Raw genomic sequence first — 19,946 nt, 5'->3', positions numbered from 1 at the left:
CTTATTTAGCTTCACGCCGACTTAAAGTTGCAATTCTTTCATGTAAAATTTGGTATAAAAAAAAAACCACAATACTTTTTTTTTTACATTGCTCCTTAGGACTCAAACACTATGGATTTACTCTTGGGTGTGAATTACTATTTACTCACTTCATGGAGAGACATTTTTACAGTCCATTAAATCCTAAAAATTTTAAGTAGACATCATTGAAGTGTTACTGCACACTATAAAAAAAAGAATAGCTGCTGAGGGCAAAAAAAAATAAAAAAGGAAAGCATCAACAAAGTGTTTTGCATTTTATCAACTAAGGAGAAAGATAAATGCTTAAAAATACTTTTCCAATTACTCCATAATTGTAAACACTGTATTTTTGCATTCTTAAACTATGCTTGGAATAATCCCAGGAGCCCGGCGTGTAGCGTTTACCGGCGACTGTTGTTGTATTTGCAGGTGCAGAGCTGCTGGCTGACCTGCCAGTAACTGCGACGACAGGCAAAATCATGCCCCATCTTGTTTTGCGGCAGCACGCGCAAAACACAACGGGGCTCAATTTTGCCAGTCGTCACGGTGACCAACAGGTTAATCAGTACTGTGTCACTTACTCCACAAGCTGATCGTGTGGGGGGAGGAGGGGAGAGAGAAAAATGTGTGCTCCGACCTCTTTCCTGGCAAAGCTTGCCAAAGCGAGATGGGTGGGGGGAGTGTGTGCGTCAGTGTGTGTTACTGATGCACACTCTGATTCACAGGGCCATCCCAGGCCCATCCCAGGCCCAAAAGAGAACCCTGCCACATTGAATGGGCCGCCTTCCACTCAACAAAACCTAACAAATTCCTACTCCCTCTACAAAAGAAATACATCATACAGGGATCAATAGAAACAACTGTTTTTTAAAGCCCTACTGTACTTACACAATAGGGATTTACGACCTGTAGCTGCTACAATCCTAGGCAAACAAATACAGTGCAAAACATATTTGACCATAATATTCATCAAGTATTTGGCCATTTTTGTTTTAACATTGTATTCACATATTCATGTTTGTGTAATGATTGGTACAGGTATAGCTAACATAAATGTAATAACACTGTTCTAATACACGTTCACTGAATGCAGGATTACAAATACACCACAACAAACTAACAGCATAATTTGCCCTATTCTATTTATCTTCTTCTGGGCAAAGATAAAAGCTGAAAAATTGAACTACTTAGCTTTGTGAGCTTAGGGGAGTCATAGTGGCTTGAGGCAAGAAAGGGTATTATTAAAAAGTCACAAACAGTTCGCAGAACCTTGGTTTAAATAATGAGAGACATAGCCTTAATGCTGGCAAATTAGCATCTTCATTTAATGTACCAGATGCTTCTTTAAATGTTACTTAGAAGTGCACATTATAAACAAGGAATGCTGCTTTCTTTTTCCACCAGCATAAAGATACAGGTATAATGTTGAATATAACAATAAAAACAAACAATGTTAGATTACTTAAAGGATTATAAAGATGGGTTTGTGGTCTATTTCAGGAAGGCACAGCTCTGTTTCGCCAACTTAATGATGTAGGGTAAAATTAAAAAGATACTTTCAGAGTAAGAAAGCACAGAGTAATAACCTTTATAGCATTGCTTAACAGACTAGTAAGTGAAACAGTAATTTCACCAACTGTGAAATGACTTTCAAAGAAAACAATTCTTTAGACAATTTATCTGCTAATTTAAGCTCAAAGAAGTTAGTCCTCACCATTGATGGCACAGATTTATTAAATAGACTAATATATGCAATTACCAGTACATTTACAAAGGGTTTTAAAACAATATCTATGAAATGCATGTACTGTAGAGCCGACGAGTATTCTAAAACAAATCTGGGGCAATCACCAACATGTTGGGTACATGCTGCAACATTTCAGTGACATTTCTGCAGACAGACTAATTTGCCCATCGAATTAACACCGGGGGTCCCTGGCAGTCCCATTCAAACTGAATGGGACTGCCAGGGACCCCTGCTGTGTTAATCCGATGGGCCATTAGTCTCTGCAGAAATGTCACTGAAATGTTGCAGCATTACTGGGAGATTGCCCCAGATTTTCCACGGCATGTGTTCGGATACTCGTGGCCGCATCTGTATATAAAAAGACTGTGCCCTTGCATGGCACTCAATCGCTGGCTGAGTGAGGACACCGAGGATATGGCATTAGATTAGGGAAAAAGTTTTTTTTTTAAAGTGAAACTTCTTTGCTGGCACCTACAGGATTTTGGTGGGGAAAGTTATAATAATAATAATAATAATAATAATAATAGCATGTTCTTGTATAGCGCTGCTAGTTTTACGTAGCCGATATTGTCCCACACATACCCTGGCTCAGCGCGCATGCACAGCAGCCACCCTGACACACTTGGGAGACAGAGACCACGGAAACCACACACAGAGACAGACAGACACACATACATACATACAGACACACATACAGACATACACACAAAGGGCCGCCAACAGGGGGGGGGGGGGACAGCCAGTGCTTATATTAAAAAATATATATGTTAAAAATGGCAGCGATTCCCCGTGCGCATGCATAGAGTCGAGGTCCCGGCGCGCAGGGCAATCAGGGAGTCCGGCATGCGGCCTGTGGGCCCGCTCCCCCCCGCTCTAAACATGGGACGGAGGGGAAGCGCCGTTGCGAGCCCGCGTGCGCCAATTGAGCATCCCCCACGCGTGCCAATTGAGCTTCCCCCGCGTGCACCCGGGCAGCAGCCACAGAATTAGCCCGCCAGTCTCGCCCAACCCCAGCCTCCCACCTCGCGTCCCCCCCCCCTCAGCCCACCTCCCGTCCTGGGCAGCTGCCGTGGGGATATCGGGGGCGGGGGGGGAAGCGTCTGGCGGGCAAGGAAGCAGCACCCACCCAGTCAAGGTCAACCACACAGTCACTGTCACCCACCTACCCAGTGACTGATCCACCCACTCACCATTCACTGTCAACCAAGTCACTCACCTACCCAGTCACCCACCCACCCAGTCACTTACCCACACACCCATCCTGTCACCCACCCACCCAGTCACTTACCCACACACCCACCCAGTCACTTACCCACACACCCATCCTGTCACTTACCCACACACCCATCCTGTCACCCACCCACCCAGTCACTTACCCACACACCCACCCAGTCACTCACCCACACACCCAGTCACTCAACCACCCACAGTCACTTGCCCACCCACCCACTCAGTCACCCACCTACCCAGGCAGGCAGTCACCCACCCAGGCAGTCACTCACCCAGGCAGGCAGTCACCTGTATTTTGTTGAAAATATAAAAATAAACAGATTTCATAGTAATGTTTTTTTCCGTATTACAATAAAAAAACAGTTAAGTAAAAGTTGCGCGCTAAAAAATATTTTTTCGTAGTACGTGAACTATGGGTTTGGGGGGAGGGGTGAGGCCTGCTCCTTTCATTTATCCTGGGCCCCATGATTTCTGTTGGCGGCCCTGCACACACATGCACACATACACACAAGGAATTCGCACTTAGTATAAATATAAAAGTGCAAATAGCTAAAACAGGGCGTGTTCTAAGTCAAAATGTTGCGTTTTTTCACTGAAATTGTGTTTTGATTTTTATTTAAATTTCTGAGACAAAACAGTGACAGAAGACAAAGAAGTTTCACATAAAATGAGCGTGCTCGGCGCAGAACTTTTTTTTCTCCCCTCACAAATATTCTACAAGCGAAGAGCCGTCAGTATATAAAGAGAAAGAGCGAGAGCTAGTATTTGTTTTTACATATATACAGTGTGTATATATATATATATATATATATATATATATATATATATATATATATATATATATATATAGTGGTCGACAAATCACCAAAAAATCTACTCGCCACCTAGTACCAAACGTGTGCTGCTTGGGCCAATAGGAGCTCGCCACGATGTTAAATCCACTCGCCCGGGGCAAGCAAATGTATAGGTTTGTCGAACACTGTATATATATATAATCCAAAGAAGCAGCCGGCATTCCACTTGCAGGTACAAAAAATTGGGTGCTTGTCCCATAAAGCAATAATAAACCATACGAGGAGACAGCACTCTGGTAAGTTTGTTCACAAGTTCTTTGTATTGGTTTATGTGTCTTTTTTTCAATACAAAGATCTTGTGAACAAACTTACCAGAGTGCTGTCTCCTGATCTCGTGCTTCAAACGGTATCGTATAGTTTACATACATATATATATATATTATTTTTCAATACAATGGCATACTGTCCTATTAGCCATCATAAGCTAATAGGGCTTTTAGCCTTTCCTGTAGAGGTTGGCTAGGTTTGTTGGCGTAAGGGTAGGGGAGTGGGTGATTGGAGGTTTCCCAGGGAAAGTTAAGCACCCTGAGTGGAAGATGGTAGGAGTTAACCCATTTGCCAAACTGATAATACCTCTTCGGTAGACAATGTGTGTGTATGTAAGTATGTAAGTATGTATGTATGTATGTATGTATGTATGTATGTATGTATGTATGTGTAGCCCTCTTTCCTACTGCTTGCGAGTGACTACTGGTACTGCACACACCTGTTGGCTCAGGAAGATCTGGGCCTCCGCTAACTGGGAGCCTGGGGTAATAGTATTGGCAGTGCCTCCACTTACCCAGGATCCCCAATGAGTGAGATTCCCCTAGGCAAGAATAATAGCAACACACATCTGATTGCAACTGTTTACCTTATCTTATAGTTATAGCAATAACGTACATATGACACATGATATACCATTAACCAACTACTTGCAATATAACCTTGTGGCTCGGCCACTCTCCTAAGGAGAAATGTCACTGTCCCATCACCGCGTGCCCACACACCGTGTCCATGCAAAATAGAGATATGTATATAAGCTGAGTCCTTTGGTCACTCAACCCAGTGTCCAGAAAGAGTGTGTCTTAAGGCGGGATCAGCGCCTGTTGGTACCGGTGTTGGTGCACTTAGTAAATACCTTCTGGTCACTGGGGTGACCGGCAACAACTTCAAAAAGGATCCGCCGATCCAGCGCAGTCTCTCACGAGTGGATGATGTACAGCAGCCTGGGCCCAAACGACTGTCACCACCGCAGCTCCGCAACACTTTATCCCTATCTGTCTATGCAGTAAGGGAATAGTTGTCGCTACCAATATAGGGCGTCCCTGTAGCACCACAAGCTTATGGTGACTCAGGGAATATACTAGGGCCTGAGGGGAAATCTGCCTACGCAGGTGGGTCACTGACCCCCTGCACGCACACTACCTCTCCCCTTGCTCCTCCGTTGCCCTCTGACTAGCGTGGTCTCTCCCCCACGCTTCCCTTTCCTGCCTCTCGCAATTCCTGCATTTTCATTCGCTCCCTGGCGTCAGGTGACTTCGCTGAGGCTCCTGGGGGTTGTAGTTACTTGCTGAGCCTCTAAATGATTGGTCAGCCATTCGCGCGCTTTGCACTGCGCGTGCGCGAACTCTCTCCACTCTGACAGTCGCTCCTGACTATTGCGCAACAACATGGCGGCACCCTGTGCTGCCAAGCCGCTGCGGAACCTTCTAACCACTCCCTGAATAGACACGCTGCAGTGAAGGTAGAAGCAAACTAAGACATCCCTACATATGTATACACACACACACACACATATATGTGTAACATTTTTGTTTAACCCCTTCATATTCCTTAGTGGTCAGCTAGTCATTTTAGATGATGGCTAATTAACGTCATGTGCATATCATTTTCATTAACAGCCATTAATATTTATGCAATGCTTTTAAGTTATGGCTAACCAAAGTTAACTTTACTGACTTGAGTGAATGCCACGTACGCTAAATTTACATAACAACCTATATCCATCTAAATAATATATTTTGAAATAACAAAAGAAAAAACAACTCACCTTTGCATTTAGCCAATTAACCTATTGGGGGCTAGATCCGCCTATAAATTTACTCTGCAAGTTTATGTAATTATATTCCCCTGATGACGTCTTATATTGAGACGCGTAGGGTGGAGGCTCTAATATTATCCTATACTTTAGTCCTCTTTATATCTCCGAATTATCAGCATTGATAGTGTTGCGAATATCTATATACACTTTTGCTGGACACTATTCCCTCGCCAACGTCAACGGATCTAACATCACGCTGACATCACTCCCGCAATCTCGCGGGACTTGGAGGTCCGTGAGTAAGAGGTTGGAGGCAGCTGCAAACATGTCCAGTATTCTACGCGGAGTCTCGGCGGTCCACGTGGAGTCAAGACAAGCCGCCATACAGCACAGCATTTAGGAGAGGATTTTGTATATCCTACATGCCTGAATAATCTGCTACTTTGTAAGTAGCATCTATCTTTTGCGCATAAACTCAATACAAGCTTACTTCACCATATTTGCCTCTCTCTTATTTTTTTCAGATACATTGTTTATTGGTTACCTTTTTGTCCCCAGTCTTTTCAGTCCCTGTTACTCTGGTTTGGCTACTATTGCTTAACATTATTTGCACCTGTGTTTCCTTTCCCTATGTATATACAGTATGTATGTAACAAACAGAAAAAACAACTCACCTTTGCATTTAATTTTAGTGTGATTAAGTGCTCGCGTCCAGAAGAATCTTCAATTTTTAATTTGATGGTACTGAACTCAGTATCTACAAATGATAATCTGTTTGGGGGAATAAAAGATATGCCGTTTCAATTTTAGCTTTTTTGTCTTTCCTTATTAATCTGTTACAAATATTAATCTGAGTAGCCCCATAAGGCAGCCTTTTCAACTGTTGCAGATTTACTGCTGCTAATACACCAGTCTGCTGCTTAATGTAGCAGTATATCTTGGGTTTATTTACAATGTGTGTCAAGGCTCATGCTGTGGTCAGTAAGCACTGTCTCAGTTTTCCATAGCTAAAACCTTGGCACATGCAGCAGTTTTCTGTCAGTCTTTACTTATGTACATATTAAACTTCCTATCAGTCTGTGATCCACTTCTGTGGTTTCACACCCTATGAGAATGATGTCCGCTCTTTATTTTTCTTCTCATTCAGCAAGTTTCTCTTTAATGGCTAGAACAATTTCTGCATACGGTTGATGTTGCTACTTGCTTATGCAATCAAATGCATCTTTCAAATGCAAAAATTAAATACTACTTGAATTTTAGTTGATCACAATATCACCTAATATATATGTATCACTTAGGTTTTTTTTTTTTTACAATTACAACTGGACTAAACAGAGCTTCCAAAATTGTAATCTTTGTTTTATTTATTTTAAATAATCCATGTTTGCCTATCCCACCTGCCAATTTCTGGGGTTTCAAACAAGATACCCTGACATTATGGTGCATAAAAAGTGATAGAAGCTCCACCGTACAAAGTAAAAAATAAAATACTCATGAGATTGTTTGCATGCCTTCTACAGATCCCCAAGCATGATTTATTCTGGGTAGCGACATGCAAAAGAGCACTGAGTGGGCATGTCATTTTTAGTTTTTATTTTCACATCATTTCGAAGCCCGTTCACAACATAAGGATAACATTATGAGAAATGTTCTCAGCAATGAGGATGTCAATGCAGCAATCCACAAACGGACTACGGACCCTTCAGTACAAGGTGAAAACATATTAAGACTTGTTCATGTTCAAGGGGAGAATTTCGTAAACCCAGTGTTTACTAGGAAAAGGGCTGCAAAAGTCATCATAAAACACCATCATCAACTGATATCCAATCAGCATACTGTATAGAGCCCTACTCTCTTAAATGTGAAATTTTGCCTTTAAAGCTGCAGACGACGCAAAACCCTACGTGTTTTTTTTTTTTATTTTTAATCTGTACTATGAGAAAATGCTTGGAGCATTTTTTTTTAAACAAAAACTCTAAATAACACTTTTAATGTATTATAATGTAGCAACCATTTACAAAGATACATCCCCTTCCTCTTCTGAAACAGGCTCTGGCACACCCCTTTTTGAGCCCTGCCTTCTCGCTAGCAGTGCACCAATTGTATCTAGTGACTGCTTGGTCTCATGATCTTTCCCACAGAACTTTGCATCTTTGGTCCTCTTCTGTTGCACTGACAGCAATTTAGTGAACCCCGAAACCAAATCTTCGCCGATCGATCCCAGGAGAATGAATCGATCAGCATCTTAGCTTATTACTTAATATTTTGTGTATATTGTATTGATGAACATATTAAAGGGCGAAAAAAATTAAATATAAAAAATAATAAAACGGCAGCTTAGACTGCTGCTTTAAGATGTGTATTTTCATTCCATAGTTGGCAACATTAAAATATTATTCCAAGAGCAAATTGCTCAATTGACAATGGTCTCCAGTCTCTGCAGTCATTTTGTGGTGCCGACTCGTAGCATTTACACATTAAAATAGTTTTACTAGAAATACTCTCACACAAACTAATGAAGAACTACTTCAGACATGGCGAGAACTTTTACTTGCATGTACAGGGGACAGCGATGGGGTCAAATATGGGCTCATCGTTTGCTAAACAGTCCATGAATGCTTTTGAATGTTCTTATGTATACCAATCTGAATATTATCAGGAACATATAGTAACTTGGCTGCCCTACATTGACAACTTGTTCATCATTTGGCCGGCTGTCTGGCCAACTATAATTTATGGAATTTTTTAAATACCGTAATAAATATAGGGAGACTATTTAATTTACAATGCAGTGTAATACACAGGAAATACCCTTCTCTGACCAATAACAGCCCAACAGTTAATATATTTGATATAATACACATGCAGGAATCGAACCCATGACCCTTCATATGCTCGTAGCAATTCTCTAGCTGCTACACCACAGGGTTGGTATGATGAATCTGACACTATAAACAAACTTAACATCTATTGGATTGCATTGTACAGTAGTTGCTCAGTGTGTTAATAGAGTCAGCTTCATCACCCCAACCCTGTGGTTTAGCAGCTAGAGAATTGCTACTAGCATATGAAAGGTCATGGGTTAAATTCCTGCATGGTAAGTGTCACAGTAACTTATGACAAGATATAATAAACACCAAATAACTGAGTTGAACTGAACGAGGCTTAGATATAATAAAGTATATTTATTCCTTAAATAGGTGAACACAGCAATATAGTACAGTAACAGGCAAGAAGTAACACTTACTTGGGGATGGGGGATGAGAAGTATCAGATAGCAATTCTCCAGCAATCAGGTAACAATCAAGATGGTATTTGAAGACCATGGATATAGGGTTGACCACAGTTTATATATCTTTGTAACCCTATTCTTAACTTTGAGTACAAGCTATTGGATAACAATTACCTGTATCCAATCTTTAACGTGGGAACACATTTTAACATATGCCCCCCAGCTAGTTAGCCAATGCGCACTAGGACCCGGAGGGTCTCATTTCTGTAGCCCCACATTTACATCAGGGAGGCCGGCCAGTCTACCAAAAGGGATATCTGGCAGGATGCCCCTTGTTTGTAGGTGTAAAATATGACACTCACAGACCACTCTAGTTTGAGGCGTCTCCGCCTTCAGGTAAACAGTGAAGGTGGCACAACCCTTTGAACAGTACTTAGTCTCTAGACATTAGGTCGCCTCTCTGACCATCTGCTTCCCTTTGTGCAAAGGAATCTCCTCTGGTTTTTATCCCTGCCTTGGAATACAACATTAAAGGTAAAACATAAACATATTAAAATATCCGGTTCCGTTGGGTCCAAACTACCCAGATCTCAATGCCGGAACAGGGACACCATATGGTCCAAGTTTCAGCCCTCTACGACCTTCGGAACCGGAGATACACAAATACTACTTAAACCGTTTCCTATTTTAATACAAAATTCTCCGCTGTAAATGAAATCACGGTTTTCACTAAATCCCCATTGAAAACAACGGGCTCTGCCGCCATAGACTTTCAATGGCAAACCGCCGCCATTGGCAGCTATGGGAATCCGCCGCCATAAACATTCAACGGGGCATCGCCGCCGTTGAAGCCTATGGGGTTTTTCCGCCATAGCCCGTCAATGGGAACCGGCCGCCATTAAAGTCTATGGGAAAAACTCCCGAACCCTTAAGGTGGTCCATACTCGGTCAGGTTGGTCAGAGAGGGTCAAAGATGGTTCTGCAGTCATGCCGGAGCAGTGACTACAGGTACCCCAAACCCTGGCCCTCTGGACCCTCCAGAACCGGAGATATGGGCTTATGGTTTGTAGCGTTTCTGACTTAGTCATTTTCTTGAGCTGCTTCTGCCGCCGCCATTGGAACCTATGGTGCGACCCGCTCTTTCAGCACGACCCTTTCCGGGGGTCCTGGATTCGGGGACCCGGTGGTGGTCGAGTGGGGGGCGGTCTAGGAACTAGGGGCAAAAAGAATTTTATTTCTGGGTGCCCTAGAACCGAAGATTCCCATGCCACTTAACGTTGAACTTGACTAATCAGTGATCAAAGCTTTTTTTCAGATAAAGTATCCGCTTTGCGGTTTGGACGGCAGCCAACTCGTTCCTGGAAAGCGCCTTCGAGGAATCTCCATTGAAGTCAATGAGCCCATTGACTTACAATGGGAAACCGCCGCTCCTCCTCTCGGACGCCACCTGCTGGTCTTCGAGGGAAACAGGTCCAAAACAGCTAGATCCGCCATTGAACTGAATGGAGCTTCAATGGCGGCCTATGGGACCCTGCAAAATGGTGCCTGAAAAGGCAGGAAAATTAAACAAAGGGCTATAATCACTATACATATATGGGGTTGCACCCCATATGGCCACCCTTGCCCTCCCGCATGGATCCCAGTGTGTGGGCGGTGCAGACACTGACATAATAATAAAACATGGGAACAGGGGAACATACATTTTCATGATATAACAAGGTGCAAACCACATTCCTGGACCGCAGTCCAGTTAACCCCTTGTCTCCCTGGTGAGGTCAGGGGGTGGCCATATGGGGTGCAACCCCTTTAATACCGGGCCAAACCCTCTCTCCCTCTACAGTAAGGTATAATGTATAAAATATTATTTTATTTTTAGGGTGTTGAATGAAATGCACTTTTACCTTCCCACTTTTTTTTTTGTAACAGGAGAAAAACCAGGCGATCTGTGAAACATGCTATTTACAGCTCTGGGGACATCCTGGTACCGGAGATACTTACTCGTAGAAGAAATGTTTAAAATCTCCCATGTGACGCGAGCCAAAAGGAAGCTGAAATGCCATTCACATGTCGAGGAGATTTAAATACCAGGTAGTACCGATGCTACTTTTGCCAGTAAGTATTTTAGTAATGAGGGATATCCCAGAGTGGAAATGAACATGGTCCAAGACCGAGGGTCCCCTGCCTCAAATCATGGTACATAAAAGAGGGGAGGGGGAGAGGGGAGACCTGATGCTTTAGGATTGTCTCTATTTATAATTGCACAGGTATTCCCAAGTAAAGTCACTAGATTGCGATTCAGTCCGATTCTATTTTTTTCATATCTGATTAGTTTTACGCTTTCACTAAGGTATTTAATATTTACATTAGGCCCTGGTAAAGCAATGGCATCAGTCTGAATGAGAAAATGCTTGGTATAGTCTGGTGCAGCCAGTATGTGGGCCCCAGCAAGCGCAATTTTCAGTGCCTGGAAAGCAGTTTCACAGGCAGGAGTCAAGGTAGTAAGCACAGGCAGTTGCTTCTTAGTCAGATCAGTCAGGGGTTTGGCCACGGCGCTGTACTGTGGGACAAATTTCCTATAGTACCCTGCGGTGCCCAAAAATGCCATGACCTGTTTCTTGTTTTTTGGAACAGGCCACTGAACTATGGCTTCTACCTTGGCTGGCTCTGGTTTGAGGTGCCCTCCACCCACCCTGTGCCCTAAGTACAGGACCTCTGCCATCCCTACCATACACTTAGTGGGTTTCAAGGTAAGCCCAGCCTCCCTGATCCTATCCAGCACAACAGCTACATGTCCTAAGTTGGATTCCCAGGAACTACTAAAGACAGCAATGTCATCTAAGTAAGCCCTGGCATAACTCTGCATCCCTTCCAGTAACCTATTGACCAGGCGTTGGAAGGTAGCCGGGGCATTCTTCATCCCAAATGGCATCACTAAAAACTCATAGAGGCCACTTGGAGTGATGAATGCTGACTTCTCCCTAGCCTCCAGGGTCAGTGGGATTTGCCAATAGCCTTTGCTCAAATCCATGGTGGTCAGATACTTTGCCCCCGCGAGTTCATCCAGTAACTCATCCATGCGGGGCATGGAGTAGGCATCTGACACCGTCCCAGCGTTGAGCAAGCGGTAGTCCACACAAAACCGGGTGGTCTTGTCCTTCTTAGGGACTAGGACTACCGGGCTGGCCCAAGGGCTCTGGGACGGAGTAATTACCCCTAGGATCGGCATCTCCTCTATCTCCCTCTCCATACTGGTCTTGACCTCTGCTGACACTCTATAAGCGTGCTTATGCAGAGGCTGCAGGTCCCCTGTGTGCACTGGGTGTTTTGTGAGATGTGTGGTCCCTGGCATGTCAGTGAAGAGGGTGCTAAACTTAGCTAGCATGTCCCTGGCTTCTCCCCTCTGCCTAGCACTCAACTGTGCCCCTATCTCCACCTGCTCCACAGTGTTTCCCTGCCTAGCCTCCCCTAGGAGATCAGGCAGAGCATTGCTCACCGGATCCTCCAGCAGTGGGCTACAAATGGCCATTACTGCTCCCATACTCGGTGCTCTGTACTCCTTCAACATGTTAATGTGATATGTCTTGTGCCTCTCAGGCTCTACCTGTACAACATAGTTGTACTCATTCACCTTTCGGATAACCAGGTACAGTCCCGACCAGGCAGCCATTAACTTGTTCTCCCGAGTGGGTTTGAGAACAAGCACTTGCTGTCCTGGGATGAATTCTCTGCTATGGGCATTCCGGTCATACCATCGCTTCTGCTTGGTCTGAGCGGCCCCAAGGTGGTCCTGGGCCACCCCCATGAGCATCTCTAACCGGTCTCAGAGATCTACTACATACTGGACCACTGAAGCATCAGTAGCAGTAGCCTACCCTTCCCATCCCTCACGGAATAGGTCCAGAGGTTCACGTACCCTGCGGCCATATAGTAACTCGAAGGGGGAGAAGCCTGTAGATTCCTGCGGTACCTCTCGGTAGGCAAACAGCAAGTGCTGTAAATGAATCACCCAGTCTTTCCCCTCCGCCTCTATATAGGTCCGAAGCATCTGCTTCAGGGTACCGTTAAACCTCTCACATAATCCGTTTGTCTGGGGATGGTAAGGGGTAGTGCGCCGGTGCTGTACACCGCATGCATCCCAGAGACAATGTAGCAGTTCACTCATGAACTGCAACCCCTGATCAGTTAGGATCTCACTAGGGAAACCTATCCTAGAAAAAATGTTCAGCAAAGCTGCTGCCACTGTCTTGGCATCTATGGTGCCAAGCGCTACCGCCTCAGGGTAACGGGTGGCAAAATCCACCACCGTGAGGATGTAGCGCTTCCCTGACCTGCTAGGAATCATAAGGGGTCCTACAAGGTCCATCGCTACTTTCTGGAAGGATTCCCCTATTATCGGTAGGGGTTTCAGGGGAGCCTTCACACGGTCGCACGCCTTACCCACTCGCTGGCAGGCATCACAAGAGCGGCAGAAATTGCCCAAATCTCGTGATGCCCCCGGCCAGTAGTAACACTGTAATAACCAGGCTCGCATTCTGTTGACCCCCTGATGTCCCGCTAACGGAATAGAGTGAGCTACCGTAACAGTTGCTGTCGGTACCCCTGGAGCATTACTAGCTGTCGCTTACGGGTCACCCCCTCCTCTATCCCTGGGTTCCCTTCTTCTCTATACAGGAGTCCCTTATGCCATAGGCAGTGCTCAGTGCCTTCCCCTGCCTGAGATTCGGACGCCCGAAGTCTCACACCGGCCAGGGTAGGGTCTGTCTTCACTGCCTCCCTAAACTGGGCTCCTAATTCTGGCCACCCACCAGTCATGTCATTGTCTGGGGAATGGGGAAGGGTGAGGGGGAACAGTAAGTTAGTCTGTGGTTGCAACTGATCCTGGCTTACCTCCCCGGGCTCCTCTGCGCCCTCCGCTAACGTTGGTCCCAAAGGCTGGGGGGACTGGCGCCGCCGCCATTGCCGCGGTCTGGCTCCGGGTAACCGCCGCCACTGCAGCGGGCTTGGGCACCCGGTCGTAGGTGCAGGTCATCGGCCCCAGAATGTTGCCAAGAAGAACTTCAGCATCCAAACCGGGTAAAATCCCCACCTCCCGCACACCCTGGCCCTCCCCCCAATCCAAAAAGATTCTGGCCAATTGCAAGAAACGTGGCTCTTCGTCGGCCACAGTGATCTGCATCCCAGGGCCTGGGAGCAACTCCTCTGGCCGGACCATATCAGGTCGGACCAGGGTCACTGCAGCTCCTGAATCCAGCAAGCCGACTGCTTGCCGGTCACCGACTGTGACCAGGGTGAGATGTCTGCTCCGGACGTCCGTCTGCTGAAGGGCTGCGCTGATCTGTCCTCCGCTCCTGGCTGTAGGCACGATGAAACCAGGACAGGGATTGCATGGGACGTCTCGCTGGGAGTTGTTTCCATGACCGGTTCGGTCGCCTTGGTGGAAGCCACCCGCACGCGGGCTACCAGCTTTGCAGCTGGGGTGCGTTGTCCCTGATGAGGTCCGCTGGAACGCAGGGGTTCCGGGCAATCTGGTCTGATGTGACCAGTGCGGTTGCAGTTGTAGCACCGGCGCTCGTGCCGGAGCTCCCCCGCCTTCTGTGGACTGCTGCCCGCAGGCGGCCTCTGAGTCCATTGGGGGGTATTAGCAGATTTCTTGGCCGCCGCTTTGGCTGGTGCCTTGGCGGGCATCAGAGCTCATCTGGCTACATAGTCATCTGCTAGCCTTGCCGCCTCCTGGTAAGTCTTGGGCTTTTTGTCGTATACCCAAGCCCTCAACGCCGGCGGGCACTGCTGCATGAGCTGCTCCTGAAAGATGAGGTCCAGCAGGCGTTGGTAAGTCCAGGCCTCATAGCCCTCCACCCAGCGTATCCCGTACAAAGCCATGCGGGTCACATAGGTGACATAGGACTCCAGAGGCTGCCTCTCTTCCAGCCGAAATTACCCCGGTAAGCTTCAGGGGTAAAACCATACTGAAATAACAACAGTTCTTTCAGGTGGTCATAATCATCAGCATACTCATCTGGAAGCGCCATCATCGTCTGTTTAGCCAAGCCAGACAGTAAGGGGTCCAAACGGGCAACCCTATGCTGGGGAAGCACTTTGTAATGCCAGCAAAGTTCTTTAAGAAACTGTCGATCTGGTCAGTGCCTTCCACGAACTTGGTGAGACTGTGCTGGTCCAGTTTGAGTTCATCTTTGCTGGGTGGGACAGGGGGGCAATAAGCGGGTCTGTTCACTGCCATAGTGATAAACTGCAGCCGCTCCTCCTGTGTCCCTCTGTCTCCCCATGCAGTTATCAGTGCCAACATGTCAGGGGTGAACGGACTGGTAGCCGCAGCCATCAGTGCCCCTCCTGTTGCACTGGCCCCGGGAGGCGCACTCGTTCCCTCCCCGGGATTCTGCCACCCCGGCACAGGGTTCCTTCCCTGATCTCCGGGCGGCTGTACAAGGGCAAGCTGAGCCGTATCCTGAGGCTCTGCAAGCCGGGCTTCATAGTCACTGATTGCTGCTATCGTGTCTGCAACCTCCTGGTTCTCATAAGGCAGTCCATATTCACGGCACATGTCCTTCAGCTGAGTTCTAGTCCTCAGGTTGGATGAGCCTTCAGCCTCGCTCATGGTTCACGGTCGCAGCAGTGAGGTGGTGTTACAACTTGTGTTAACTGTTGCACTACTGTGTGTTCAATATCTTTAGTCCCAGGAACTCGCAATTACTCTTGAGTTCCCACAATATGACAGGGTCCCACAGAACACTGTTATATAGGTTCAGTTCAGTCCCGCCGCTGCCACCAGTTAATTATATGCTTGTCACTGTAACTTATGACAAGATATAATAAACACCAAATAACTGGGTTGAACTGAACGAGGCTTAGATATAATAAAGTATATTTATTCCTTAAATAGGTGAACACAGCAATATAGTACAGTAACAGACAAGAAGTAACACTTACTTGGGGATGGGGGATGAGAAGTATCAGATAGCAATTCTCCAGCAATCAGGTAACAATCAAGATGGTATTTGAAGACCATGGATATAGGGTTGACCACAGTTTATATATCTTTGTAACCCTATTCTTAACATTGAGTACAGGCTATTGGATAACAATTACTTGTATCCAATCTTTAACGTGGGAACACATTTTAACCCATGCCCCCCCAGCTAGTTAGCCCATGCGCACTAGGACCCTGAGGGTCTCATTTCTGTAGCCCCACATTTACATCAGGGACGCCGGCAAGTCTACCAAAAGGGATATCTGGCAGGATGCCCCTTGTTTGTAGGTGTAAAATATGACACTAACAGGCCACTCTAGTTTGAGGCGTCTCCGCCTTCAGGTAAACAGTGAAGGTGGCAAAACCCTTTGAACAGTACTTAGTCTCTAGACATTGGGTCGCCTCTCTGACCATCTGCTTCCCTTTGTGCAAAGGAATCTGCTCGGGTTTTTATCCCTGCTATGGGATACAACATTAAAGGTAAAACATAAACATATTAAAATATCCGGTTCCGTTGGGTCCAGCGGGTCCAAACTACACAGATCTTAATGCCGGAACTGGGACACCATATGGTCCATGTTTCAGCCTGCTACGACCTTCGGAACCGGAAATACACAAAAATTACTTAAACCGATTCCTATTTTAATACAAAATTCTCCGCTGTAAATTAAATCACGGTTTTTCACTAAATCCCCATTGAAAACAACGGGATCCGCCGCCATAGACTTTCAATGGCAAAATGCCGCCGTTGGAGGCTATGGGAATCCGCCGCCATAGACTTTAAACGGGGCATCGCCGCCGTTGAAGCCTATGGGGTTTCTCCGCCATAGCCCGTCAATGGGAACCGGCCGCCATTGAAGTCTATGGGAAAAACTTCCGAACCCTTAAGGTGGTCCATACTCCATCGGGTTGGTGAGAGAGGGTCAAGGATGGTTCTGCAGTCATGCCGGAGCAGTGACTACAGGTACCCCAAACCCTGGCCCTCTGGACCCTCCAAAACCGGAGATATGTTCTTATGGTTTGTAGCGTTTCTGACTTAGTCATTTTCTTGAGCTGCTTCTGCCGCCGCCATTGGAACCTATGGTGCGACCCGCTCTTTCAGCACGACCCTTTCCGGGGGTCCTGGATTCGGGGACCCGGTGGTGGTTGAGTGGGGGGCGGTCTAGGAACTAGGGGCAAAAAGAATTTTATTTCTGGGTGCCCTAGAACCGAAGATTCCCACGCCACTTAACGTTGAACTTGACTAATCAGTGATCAAAGCTCTTTTTCAGATAAAGTATCCGCTTTGCGGTTTTGCGGTTTGGACGGCAGCCAACTCGTTCCTGGAAAGCGCCGTCGAGGAATCTCCATTGAAGTCAATGAGCCCATTGACTTACAATGGGAAACCGCCGCTCCTCGTCTCGGACGCCACCTGCTGGTCTTCGAGGGAAACAGGTCCAAAACAGCTAGATCCGCCATTGAAATGAATGGAGCTTCAATGGCGGCCTCTGGGACTCTGCAAAATGGTGCCTGAAAAGGCGGGAAAATTAAACAAAGGGCTATAATCACTATACAGCTATTAACCCTTGCCCTCCCGCATGGATCCCAGTGTGTGGGTGGTGCAGACACTGACATAATAATAAAACATGGGAACAGGGGAACATACATTTTCATGATATAACACGGTGCAAACCACATTTCTGGACCGCAGTCCAGTTAACCCCTTGTCTCCCTGGTGAGGTCAAGGGGTGGCCATATGGGGTGCAACCCTTTAATACCGGGCCAAACCCTCTCTCCCTCTACAGTAAGGTATAATTTATAAATTATTATTTTATTTTTAGGATGTTGAATGAAATGCAGGTTTACCTTACCACTTTTTTTTTGTAACAGGATGGAAACCAGGGGATCTGTGAAACATGCTATTTACAGCTCTGGGGACATCCTGGTACCGGAGATACTTACTGGTAGAAGAAGTGTTTAAAATCTCCCATGTGACACGAGCCAAAAGGAAGCTGAAATGCCATTCACATGTCGAGGAGATTTAAATACCAGGTAGTACCGATGCTACTTTTGCCAGTAAGTATTTTAGTAATGAGGGATATCCCAGAGTGGAAATGAACATGGTCCAAGACTGAGGGTCCCCTGCCTCAAATCATGGTACATAAAAGAGGGGGGGGGGAGGGGAGACCTGATGCTTTAGGTATTATCTCTATATATAATTGCACAGGTATTCCCAAGTAAAGTCACTAGATTGCGATTCAGTCCGATTCTATTTTTTTCATATCCGATTAGTTTTACGCTTCCACTAAGGTATTTAATATTTACATTAGGCCCTGGTCAAGCAATGTCCTTGAGCAAAGATGCCACTGGGCAGATAAATATACTCATATGTGCATGAATCTGAAGTGCCCAACTTAATTACCTGCTACAGTACCTGGTCAAGTATGATTCTTGAAATGCTGCTCAAATATACAATCTCAGAAAATTAAATATACTAGATTTTTCTCTTGGAAAAAAATAGCAGGAGAATTTTAGAAAAACCCATTACAATTAAAAAAAAACTGGTGCACGCAATATGCAGTCTATTTTTCCTCATTTATATGTATTTGATAAACATATTTTACTGTAAGTTGATGCAGCTTTTCAAAATGCCCGGCATCAAGAGATTTCTTAGTTGTTTGCCCAAGTATAAACAATGTAATTAAGTTTAATGTGAGGTAATTTAAATAGGATTAGATATTGACAGATATATTTGCATACTAAAGGTCCAGTCCCCGCATGCTGGTACCCCAAAAGAACAACAAAATAAAATGTACAAATTGCATTACTTTCCCATTTCATCATCATCCCATATTTGATTGAGAAGTATTCCATTTATTTCCTTTTATGAAATTTTTTTTCAATTACCACAATTAACCCCTTTGTAATTTTCTAAAAACGACCTTATTATTCACACGATCACAGTAGTTGAAATCACTCCTGCATACTTTCTGTAGTTTGACGTAAGCCTCTCATACTAAAAAAAAAAAAAAAATGTATGTACTGTAAATTCAGCACTATTGGCTATCGAGAATCCATTTGCAAAGGTATTAAACAAATCTTATATCTTGAAGCAACTTTAAGAATTGATTACTTAGCTGAATGCCTAGATGTTTAGTTTGGGACAGTGGCCAGGGCTCCACATTTATTTTTAAGCAGAGTGCGATGACAGAGGTCGTGTTCACACATATTAATGTGTCTATCCAGATAACATTGTTCCAGAAATCTTGTGGATCATCTATGTGCTCTTTGGCGAACTTCCGGCAGCATTAATGTTCTTTTTCGAGAGCAGTGTTTTCCTTCTGGCTATCCTTCCATAAACACCATTCTTGTTAAGTCTTTTTCCGATAGTGGAGTCATGAACAATCACATTATCCAAGGCGAGAGTTGCCTGCAGATCCTTGGATGTTACTCTGGGGCTCTTTATGACTTCCTGGATGATCTGCAAGTTTGTTCTTGGCTAATTCCAATGATCCCCTTTAATTTAGCTGATTGTAGCAGGTGCTCGCCACAAACAGGACGGAACCGAGAGGCCGAGGTGAGGGTATTGATGCCCCGACCTGAAGCAGTGTCCGGATGCGGGACTCATAGTTAGCCGGGTCAGGGTAGGAGAGTGCTGAGTACTAGGAGAGCAAGCCAAGGTCGAGGATTGGAGATGTACGGATAGTAGAGGTCGGTAGCCGAGGTCGAGGAGAGAGATGGGTCGTAGGGGTCACTTGCCGAGTCGACGGTTGGAGAAAGCAACGGAGACAAGGTAAGACAAGGCAGAAGTGCTTCCGACAAGCACACGTCACTGTAAGGATTGGGGAGTCCCCCGCTGCCGGGGGTCCCGCGCC

At 45.6% G+C, this 19,946-nt stretch overlaps 1 protein-coding gene across 3 annotated transcripts in view; it reads right to left on the bottom strand.

Moving 5' to 3' along the window:
* FANCL (FA complementation group L) overlaps positions 1-19,946 on the bottom strand; it is a 77,073-nt gene that overhangs the window by 29,482 nt on the left and 27,645 nt on the right. For all 3 annotated transcript variants that reach the window (XM_075596211.1, XM_075596209.1, XM_075596210.1), the window contains exon 6: positions 6,550-6,646. In XM_075596211.1, the coding sequence (XP_075452326.1) occupies positions 6,550-6,646 (97 nt within the window). The remainder of the gene's footprint in view (positions 1-6,549; positions 6,647-19,946) is intronic.

This window comes from Ascaphus truei, chromosome 4 (genome assembly GCF_040206685.1).
Source record: "Ascaphus truei isolate aAscTru1 chromosome 4, aAscTru1.hap1, whole genome shotgun sequence".
In the NCBI taxonomy this organism is placed as follows: Eukaryota; Metazoa; Chordata; class Amphibia; order Anura; family Ascaphidae; genus Ascaphus; species Ascaphus truei.
This window is presented reverse-complemented; position numbering and strand designations above follow the sequence as displayed.